This window comes from Plasmopara halstedii (genome assembly GCF_900000015.1).
Source record: "Plasmopara halstedii genome assembly, contig: Scaffold_3120, whole genome shotgun sequence".
Taxonomy (NCBI): Eukaryota; Oomycota; class Peronosporomycetes; order Peronosporales; family Peronosporaceae; genus Plasmopara; species Plasmopara halstedii.
The window spans coordinates 1,260,617-1,271,454 of NW_020190023.1; the positions used below are offsets into that span (position 1 = coordinate 1,260,617).

At 51.2% G+C, this 10,838-nt stretch overlaps 1 protein-coding gene across 1 annotated transcript; it reads left to right on the forward strand.

Annotated features, from left to right (window-relative positions):
* Positions 1 to 7,634: 7,634 nt before the first annotated feature.
* Positions 7,635 to 8,144, forward strand: PHALS_07790 (Retrotransposon gag domain; the record flags this gene model as incomplete). The annotated part of the gene is made up of 1 exon (XM_024721320.1): positions 7,635 to 8,144. One exon carries the CDS (start codon positions 7,635 to 7,637, stop codon positions 8,142 to 8,144), a length of 510 nt encoding a protein of 169 aa, XP_024586431.1.
* Between the last annotated feature and the right edge of the window lie 2,694 nt (positions 8,145 to 10,838).

A 10,838-nucleotide genomic window follows, 5' to 3' on the forward strand; every position in this document is an offset into this window, starting at 1 on the left:
AGACAAGGCCCCGAGGCAATCGGTGCGCGTCTAGAGGCGTCGGCACTTTGCGGTAACGACTTGATTTTTGCAAGCAGTAGTCTCGAGACGCTTGAAGGCACAAAGGAAGCACTTAGTAATTGACTTTGAAAGACGGATATAGGCCACCTCAAATACTTTTTCGGAATGGAATCAAGCAAGATACGACAGCCGGAGCCGTCTCGATGCAGTAGAAAAAATTCTCAAGCATCCGTTTGAAAACCTCAAGACGGAGCACAGTAAACCTGTTTGAATCCGGCGAAACCAGGTATTAAAATAACCGCGGTCATGTGTGAAGCGGCCGCAAGCATGGAAATGACAAGATCAAAGTGCCTTATCAAAACGCCGATATATGCCTCATGTTCTTGGTACTTGGCGGTAGTAATAAGCTTGCAGCAGATCCATGATCAAGGTATTGGTAGTATATCGATAGAGGTAAGACTCAAGACCTTTAGCAAGATTTGAGAAAAGCAAGTTTCTATTGCGTTTGCCGAAAATTCAGTCTTACACAGGCGCACAAATCACACTAATAGACCGTAGTTGCTGCGGGGCTGCCGTAGCTCTTTGCATAAAGGAAACTTACATAGGTTACCAACCTAACTTTCTATACTAGAACTAGTATGAGTGTAGCAAATCGCAATCTGCTACCTCCTAGAGTACCCAAAACCTTTAATCAAGGTAAATAAATGCACACTTCCGTTCTAATCGAAACTGTAAATTATCTGTTTAATTCTGAGGCAGAGCGGGTGATATCTAAAATCACTAGATTTTCCGTACTAAATAGTAAAGCCTAATTAATGTGCATAACTACTGGCGGTCCCGCCACGTAGTGGCTTTTTATTACGATGTAGCCACACATTTGTATGGTTACACCGTCTTTTGTAATCTACACCTTTGTACGGTCCCATTATCTTATGTGGCCCACCCTATCATATAAGGTAAGTGTAACCCCCCGTAACACTCTCCCCCATCGAAATTAGGAGCACCCACAAATCACATTTAGCTGTCATCTCGTGCAAGGCTCGCGCGTATGTCATAGATATCTTAACGTCCTCAGAATCTTCTTCACGCATTCCTTGCGTAATAAGCCCTGCGTCTATGACACGAAGAACACTTAGCCTCGCTGGTACCAACGGCGCCCTGGGCAGAGCCCTTTTTCGCCTTCTGCACGGTGCATCTTCGGGTAGTACGTCCGCGGCTACACGGGGAGCACATTTCAAGCCCTCGGCAACCGGGCGCCACACACCGCTTTCGCCACGAAGATGATTTCTTCGTCGGGGATTCAAAGAAAGTCGACCATGAGTCGGATGCTCCTTTTTCAAGAGTGGGACGTGAACCCAGCTCGAGCCTTGCAAAGACTGTGTCCGTTTCCTGAACTCTCGACTTCCAGGGGAAGTGGTATTATTATCAATCACCTCGACGAGGCATAAGAGCAGCAATTGGAGGCTGCTGACAGGGTGGCTCTCATGCGCTCGTATACACGTCCAGTTCTTGACCCTCGTGTGAAATACGGCTTCACTCGGCGGATGCCGCTACTGAAGCGAAAGCGCGATCACTCAATCGTTAGGCGTCTATGTAGTCGGGCCCCCGGTCACTACACAAGCCGAGCTTGACCAACGAAAAGCTTTTGGTACCTAAGGAAATCCCAAGGCATAGGTACCGCGCTCTCAAAATGGAGGCGCTCCTGTACCCGCAATGCGGACTATTCCTGTGGTGCTCCCTGGCAAACCACTGCAGATGATGAAGAGCTCATGGAGCGATGGGTGCAGCCGCACTAAAATCTTCCTAAAAATAAGAAGGCGTGCGCGTAGAACGCCATCTTCGATTCAATTTTGCTAAGCCCAAGGCGCGTCGAAGGCGCGTCGCCGACATCCTATGGATTGTCGCCCTGCGAGGTTGATCTCTCACGCTTCCGCGAGCTCTGTGGTCTCTTACACGGGTGTGTCCTCGACCACAGCAGCTCAGGGCCATAGCTTGAGTTCAGTTCATGATCCTTCGGCTTCTCGGACTACTACCGAGAATCGCGGGTGTATGACGACCCGGAACGTCATGATTTCTCATATCACAAGCGTTCACGACGTCTGGGCAATTTTGCTGAATGGTACCTCGTGCTCCCACGAGTTCTCGGAGTCGGGGTATCCCGCTACTTCACAAAGTATTGCGTTTGACCCTGTCGACGACGTCGACCCACCCGACGTTCCAGGTGATAGTGGACAGCACCGTTCTCGTCGATAAGAGTCGGCAGCGGATGATGACGACTTGGCCGATCGCTGTCCAACGACTTGCTATGCTTTTTGAGTTCTTGAGGACAAAGTCCGTCGTTATCGGCACTCCGCCGAGCATCTTGCCGAGGTCGCATACCGCTGTGCGGAAGGCCTCAAGAGCTTGGGACACTTTGTTCACCCACTGCCTCACGTTGTGGACTATCGCGCTCTGTCGGGGCGGCTTTTAGCCGTCGAGCAGACGAATGCGTCGCTTCGCGCGACGGTGGAGCGCCTGACGCCGTTGGAGATGAAGATCGTTGCACTCCGAGCTCATAACCAACCGCTAGTCCAGCTACTTAGTGGCGCGTTTACTTGCGCCGGATCCTGGTACGGCTTTTTCTTAAACAACCCCACATAAAAGACGGGTGCGCATCCTTTTCGGAAGGTTAAGCGTATACGCAAGGCCTCGCTTAGCCACGACCTTAAAAGCTCCAATAAATTGTGGACGAATCTTCGTCTTAAAGGCAGCCGACACCACATGTATAGAAAGGTTAAAAAACGAGGTCTCCGATCTGAAAGTTTTCAACATTTCTTCTGCTTTTTTTATTTGCATATTCTTTTTGCATGACTTGGCTTTCAGCCATCGCATCGCAAACGTGTCAGAAGAGACTCAGTCTGGCAGACAAGAGATCGTTAACTTCTTTACGGATAGTGAGGGGGCTGACATCAGCTAGCTGCTCGACTATTCCTCCCCCACCAATACCTAAGCCATGGGATGGCGGCATCAGCGGAATGCGAGGATAAACGAGCCCGGTCGCGTTGAAGGGCGTGTAGCCGGTAGACGCATGCTCTGCATTGTTCATAGCAAACTCCACAAGTGGCAGCATGGTGCTTAGCGCTCTCAACGCAGACGCTGCGGAGAACGTCTTTAACGACGCGATTCACGCACTTAGTTTGATCATCAGTCTGCGGATGGTCCAATGTTGACATAGTCAATTTGGTGCGCAGCACCCTGAAGGTTGTCAACCAAAACTTCCCAGTGAATCATGAGTCTCTTCGAGAGACAATTGACTTCGGAAGTCCATGTTATCAAAAACACGATCAACAAACAGCGTCGCTGTAACCACACTGTCGATGGTGTTCGACACTGCCGCAATATGAACCTTATTTCTCAAACTGTCGACAAAGACCACCGCGCCCGTGTTGCCCGCCGAGTCCCTTCGAGGCCAAGCCCGGAAAGTACCGGTAACTGGCCAGCGACGCCGCCGCATTCGGACAGTATTTCGCCCTTTGACGTATCTCACACGTGCGCACATATGAGCTCGTCAATTTGTACAGCTTGGTCCACCAATAGTGGCAACACACCGGGTTGTACGTCTTCTAACGACCGAGATGACCTCTGCGTGAGGTGTCGTGGGCCTCATAGAGGATACATTATCTTAAGTTCTAATCGTGAGAAAACTGGAATCGATGCTATAATAAAGCAATTCGTTATTCAGCGAATATCGATGTAGCCGCGCGCGCAATCCCAACGACAACTTGTTGACCAAGTTTCCAAACTTCTTGCTCCCGCGAGCCCATAGCAGCGCTACGCATATATCATCACCCGCGGATGCGGCGTGGATCAAATCCGTCACTGACGTCGTCACCGTCGTGACATGATCACGCTCATAATTCGTCTGCGTGACAACGCATCAGCCAAAGCATTCACTCTCGAAATTATATTCTGCGAAGAAGGAGAGCCACCTGGCCATCCTCTGCGAGAAATGAGGCGACTGAGTCACAGTGCCTAATGATGCATGATCTGTGTAGATCACAAACAGCTTTGAGCCCAGCAGGTACACCCTGAATTTGACGAGTGCATACTTCATCGCAAGTAATTTCTTGGCGTGGACTAGGTAGTTCTTCTTCGCAGCCTTAAGCTGGCGAGATTCAAACGTGATCACCCGATCTCGCTCCTCGGTGTCTGCTTGCAGCAGTGCACAGCCGATGGCAAAGTCCGAAGAACCACAGACGACACTAAAAGAACGATCGGGGTCTGGCAACGCCAGTATTGGTGCATGATGGAGGATGTCTTTGACCCCGTCAAACGCCTCCAAATGTTCGAAGTCCCAACACCATTCCGCATCCTTTTTTGAGAGATTCGACAATGGCTGTGCCACTTCTGCGTAGTTCTTGCTGTACTTGTGCAAGTAGTTGGCGAGGCCGGGTCACTTGGGCAAGTCATTTTGGCTCTTTGGAGTCGCCAGTCCACACCGACTCTTACTCAGCGGGATCCGCTCGAAGGACGACCTTCCCGATAAAGCACTCTAAAGAGGATTTTTTGGCGCCGAAGACGCACCTGTTTGCATTAGCATACAGCGCGCACTTAGTCGAGCGCATGCACTCGAACACTGCTCTTTAGTGGACAATGTAGTTTTCTTCATCTGTCCTCGCGTGTCCCACATAATTGTGGACGAAGATGTTGTGAAAGTATGTCTGTGCATGTGTCTGAGCATACACTCGGTGGGGCCTGAAGAACTGCGCTACAGGATAATTAAATTTTGCTAAGTCGTTTGTTAGCAATTGAAGAATCCTCAGCCACTCCCCATCGTAATACTCACCACGTCCAGCGGAATTAACTTGCTCTCATGAGCAATTGGTAATACTCATCTACCAGTCAAGTGCACTGTACTTTGTACATCCAATCATGTTGTTCTGGAAGACATCCTTCCCAGGAATCGGCGTCTGTGCCGGATGGGTGCAGCGTTCAGCTTATTGTAAGCGTAAACGATACGCCACCTGCCGTTCCGCTTCCGGACACAAAACATGGATGTAGAAAGGGAAGACTTACTCTACGCACGTCGTGCTTCGCACAAAAACGGGCACCAATTACGTCACACTGCTCATTGGGTGGGGATTCGGTTCCCGGAACCAGGTCAATCTCATGACGCACACCTCGGCCCGGAGGTAGGACCGATAGCGGGTTTTTGGGAATGACGATTTGAAATTCAGAACCTTCAGGATCGACGATCCACTCCGTGCGTTCAGCACCCTCTTGGTATCCTCCAAAACTGCTTCATTCAGAGTCAACGACGAGTTGATCTCCTCTTCCGGTCGTATAGTGACCACCTCGGCTAAATCGCCTGCCTTCAAGGCACCGCCAGACCCTTCTAAGGACATCTCGTCCAGCTCAAGAAGAGCATCCACCGCGGGAATAGCCTCGAGGGGAACGTTGCCTTTTTCTTCCCCCGTCATACCGTCGACGAGGATGTATAGCTGTGCATTATCGTCTACGGTAGACACACCCTCGGTCAGGGTCGACGCCTTGCGTCTAGCAGATATGATACGGCCTCGCCGTCTCCTCTTTATAGAGGTTTTGAAACTCGTCGAGACCAGCGGGAACACGCACTCAGCGTCGTCCGTTGTCCCCACTTCCTGCTCCATCGGGGTGTTATTAACAACATCCGAAGAAGATTTTTGCAGACTTCGTTCAGTGGATGACGTACCACACCACGCGCATCTGAAGGGCTTTGCCCTCGATGCCTCGGACCATGCCACCCTTGGCATGCAGCAACTGACCAGTGCTGAGTGGGTTACGTGCCACTCCACGTGCACCACTGGAGCCTCGCCTTCGATTCTTCGGCCCTTGGCCGACCGTGCCACTTTTGGCATGCAGCAAATGCTATGAAACGTGAACAGTGCTCAATGGGTTTTGTGCCACTCCACGCTCAGCCCGCGAGCCATGCTTGGTTATCCTGTCCGATACACCTTCAGTGTTCGACAACTCGGTTTTTAAAATTCCAGCACATTGACCATCCCGACCCAGTGCCCGCGTCAATAGCGCCTCTGATCCCTGGCAGAGGTGTGTTTATGACTCACCAAAGCTCCACCGAGAGACATGGGCGTAGCGCTCAATGTCTTCGACCTCTAGTCGATCCATGGTCCATGGTGTTCCAACCATGCCGGACCAAGGATAAGGTCATACCGTGAATCCAAGTCTAATACTAAGCAGCGTTCCACGCTATCAAAGTCAAGAAGCTTGACATTCTTCTCTTCCTCTTCTCTTCACTTCTCTACCGAGATCCACAGGGACCCTCGACACCGTGACACAAGTCCCCGTCGCTAAGCGAACAGTGATAGTGTCAATCAACCGCGCTTTCAGCGCCTCAGCAAACAGCTGACTTCCTATCGTCGTTAAGCGTTGATATTAATTGCCTGACACCCCGAAATCGATTAGGATCCTTCATGGCTTCTCAGAGCCCTTCACCGTCGCTTTTACAACCAGCAAGCCCGGCTTGCATACATGTTTCGTGTTCAAGAGCACGGAGCTCTTCGGGGCTGCGCCTTGCTGCCCTCTATCTCTTTGAGGCTCAAGAGAACTCAGTTCATCCCTAGTAGGCTGCTAAGTGTTGTTGTTTCCCTGCGACAAACTAGAAGACTAATGGGAAGCGTGGCGTCGACTCGATGAACCTTGACGCCATGCGCAAGGGACAACCAGTCCGAAGGTGACGAGTGTCTCCGCAGACAAAACACCGTCGGGCGTTTAAACGCTGATCGGCAGCTCGGAGCTCGGCCTTCTCGTCCTCAGCATAGCTGAGATCCATCGGCTCTGGCCCGCTCGACGAGCTGCTAGTGTGTGTATTGCAGTCAAGTCGTGACGACTCAAAGTTGAATTCGGCATTAAATGCCATATTAACTGCTCCTTCAAAAAAAGATGGGTGCACACGGAAGACTTCCATTCTGGCCCCGTCAATGCGGGGGCCCTCCATAAAGAGGGTTGCTGTGATTGCCTCGGAGGAGGATCGGCTGCCATATTGGCAATGAGATTACGAAATTCTTAAACTGCCCTGTCGTGCGGAAGAAAACGCGATCGCGCGCGATATAATTGGTCTGGCGGCAAGAATACTCGTAACAGCTGCGGCTTCAGTTCCGTAAGAAAGGGAAACGCCGTTTTAACCGGAGTATACCATTCTCGCGCTCAATCACCGAGCTTTAAAGTAGCTAGCGTCACACGCTGTTGCTCGTTCTGGAGCAAGCGGATGCCGTAGCCATCTCGGCTTCACTCACCAAGAGCAGGAAATTTTTGCCTTCCTTACCCTCGAAGATCGTAAAGCTCATCATGAGCGACCTGAGTCGGGAGGAGTCATTTGTCGTAACCTTTTCAAGCTTCCTCAAAGCAAATAGCAACGGCAACCCGCTGCGCTTGGTAGCACTCGTAGCCAATCTACGCCCGATTCGTTACGACTGATTCTCTGTGAGGATGGAGCAATTCTCCTATTTGCCTCAGGGCATTCAGAACAAACTTAAAATGTATCAGCTTGGCCCTGACGGCGTGAAATACCTCGCATTGCACGGATCTTATGCGTTTTGAGTCATGAAAATGCTCTGCTATAGCACCTACAGCAGAAGATATCGACGTCGACGGTGTACATGACACCACCGTCGACGACAATTGACTCATTTCGACCCAAGCTGCTCATGGTGAGCTTTAAGACTTTCGAGGATACAGATGGAAATAATCTCCTGCTTCGAGTGATAGAGGCCGAGATGGCTATGGCGTCCGCCATGCTCCAGACCGAGCAACAGCGCGTGGCGCTACCTATCTCCAAGCTCGGGGGCCAAGCGCGAGAATGGGCACTAACGTGTGGCACTTCAGTCGAAGCAGCGTTTTCCTCCTGGACAGAGCCGAAGATGCAGCTTTTGAAAGTGGTCTCAACGGCTAATCAGGATTATCGCATGCGATCGCATTTCTTTGCTGTCCGACGGGGCAAGAAAGAATTGATGGACTTTGTTAAAGAATTGCGCACTCTCATTGTCGGTATTGCAGCCGATCCACTTCCCGAGGCGGTCACAGTGACCGTCTTTGTGGAGGGCCTCAGCAGTGGCATGGCCAAAATTGAAGTCTTCCATGTGCACCGGTCATCTGTTGTAGAAGTATAGAATGTAGCATTGAAAGCCGATTTCAACTTTAAGTCGGATTGGAATACACACCCTAGCAGCTCGTCGAGCGGGCCGGAGCCGATGGATCTCAGTTACGCTGATGACGAGGAGGCAGAGCTCCGAGCTGCCGAGCAGCGTTCGGACATCCGACGGTGTTTTTCTGTGGGGACACCCATCACCTATGGACTGGTTGTCACCTGCGCAAGGCGCGTCAAGGTTCAACGAGCCGTCATCCCGCTTCTCAGTAGTCTTCTGGTTTGTCGCGAGGAAATGACAGCATCCAGTAGGCGCGGGGCGGCCTACTGGGGATCTGCAGAGCCCAACCCCGAAGCTACGTGCTCGTAAAAACGGAACGTGTATACAAGCCGGGGTTGCTGGTCGTAAAAGCGACCGTGGAGGGCTTTGAGAAGCCATGGAAGATCTTGATCAACTCCGGGACATCGGGCAGTATTCTCGACGCCCCGCAATGGAAGATAAACAGCTGTATGCTGAGGCGCTGAAAGAGCGGTTGAGTGACATCGTCACTGTTCGCTGAGCGACGGGGGCACATGTCACGGTACCGAACTCGGTGTCAACTTTTTTGTCTTTGATAGCGTGGACCGCTGTTTAGTCTTAGACTATGATTTGAGGTATGTTCTCATTCTTGGTATGGCATGGTCCAAGCACCATGAGCCATGGATCGATTGGATATCGAAAACCTTGGGCGCTACGTGTACGTATCCTGGTGGAGCTTTGGTGAGTCCCGAACCCACCTCTGCTAAAGCAAAAACGCTATTGGCACGGGCATTGGATTGAGACGGTCACCGTGCCAGAGATTGAAAAACTCGAGTAGGTGAACACCGAAGGTGTATCGGACAGGAGTTTCGGTATGGCTCGCGGGCTTAATGTGGAGTGACACGTAGCCCACTGAGCGCTGCTCAAGTATCGGAGCAGTCGTTGCATGTCATTCGTGGCATGGTAGGCCAAGGGCTGAGATATCGAGGGCGATGCCCCAGTGATGCACGTGGAATGGCACGTAACCCAATGAGCACTACTCAGGTATCAAAGCAGTTGCTTCATACCAAGAGTGGCATGGTCGACCATTGTCCGAGGCATCAAGGGCGAGGCGCCAGTACGCACATACAATTCACTGAGTACTTCTCACGTTTTCAAATCAGTCGCTGCATGACACGAGTGGCATTATCGGACGAGGTCCGAGGCATTTTGGGCAAGGCCTTTCAGATTCACGTTGAGTGGCACGTTATCTACTGGTCCCGCCGAGTCGTAAAACTCTGTGGAGAGGTGACGGCGACGTCGTATACTTGTTGCAAACGCCGGGCGTCGACCCTGATCCAGGGTGTATCTACCGTAGACTATAATGCACAGCTATACACCCTCGTCGACGGTATGACGGGAGAAAAAGACTACAACGTCACCCTCGAGGCTTTTCCTGCGGTGGATGCTCTTCTTGAGCTGGACGAGATGTTCTTCGAAGCGTTTGGTGGTGCCTTGAAGGCGAGCGACTTAGCCTAAGTGGTCATTATACGACTGGAAGATGAGATCAACTTGTCGTCGCTTCTAAATGAAGCTGTCCTGGAGGACACCAAGAGGGTGCTAAGCGTACGAAGTGGATCTTCGATCCCAAAAATCCCTCGGACCCGTACCATCCTTTGGTAAAGAAATTCCAAGCGTCTCCAAAGACCCGCATTTTCGGATCGAGGTAGATCGACCTGGTTTCGGGAACCAAATAATGCGTAACACGCCAATGACGCCTGCTCAAGGAGCAGTGTGGTGTCATTGGCGCCTTCTTCCGTGCGAAAGCACGACGCAGTGATAATGCGTGAGAGCAAGTATCCTCATTCGACACCCACGTATTGTGTCTGGAAGCTGAACGGCATGTGGCGTATTGTCCGCACTTATAATGAGCTCAACGATTCCACCATTCTGGCACAGACGCCAATTCCTAGAAGGAAAGTTCTCCAGAACAACATGGCTGGATGTACAAAGTACTGTGCACTAGACTTGGTCGATGAGCATTACCAATTGCTCATGATAGCGAGTTATATTCCGCTGACAGCGGTGAGTACTTCGAGCAGGATACTCTGGGATTCCCAAGGACTACCAAATGACCAAGCAACATTTAATTGTCCTGTGACGCAGTTGTTCAGGACCCATCGGGCGTATGTACAGACATACTTCGATGCCATCTTCGTCCACAGTCGTGCGGAGCACGGGGGGGCAGATGAAGAGAATCATATCGTTCAATAAAGAGCGGTGATCGAGTGCATGCGCACGAATAAGCTGTATGCTAATGCAGACAACTGTGTCTTCGGCGCCAAAGAAATCTTCTTTTACGAGCGCTTCATTGGGAAGCACGGCCTTTGAGCGAACCCGCTAAGATCAAGGTCATTGTGGATTGGACGGTTCTAAAGAACGCAAGTGGCTTGGCCTCGGCAACTACTTGCACAAGTACAGAGAGAGCTACGCAGAAGGCACAGCCATTGTCGAATCTCCTTAAGAAGAATACGCAATGGTGTTGGGACACCGAGCATTTGGAGGCTTTTGACGGGGTCAAAGACAACCTCCTTCATCCACTAATACTGGTGTTGTTAGACCCCGATCGTCCTTTTAGGGTCGTGTGTGACGCTTCGGACTTTGCCATCGGCTGTGCACTGCTGCAAACAGACGCCGAAGGGCGAGATCGGGTGATCGCGT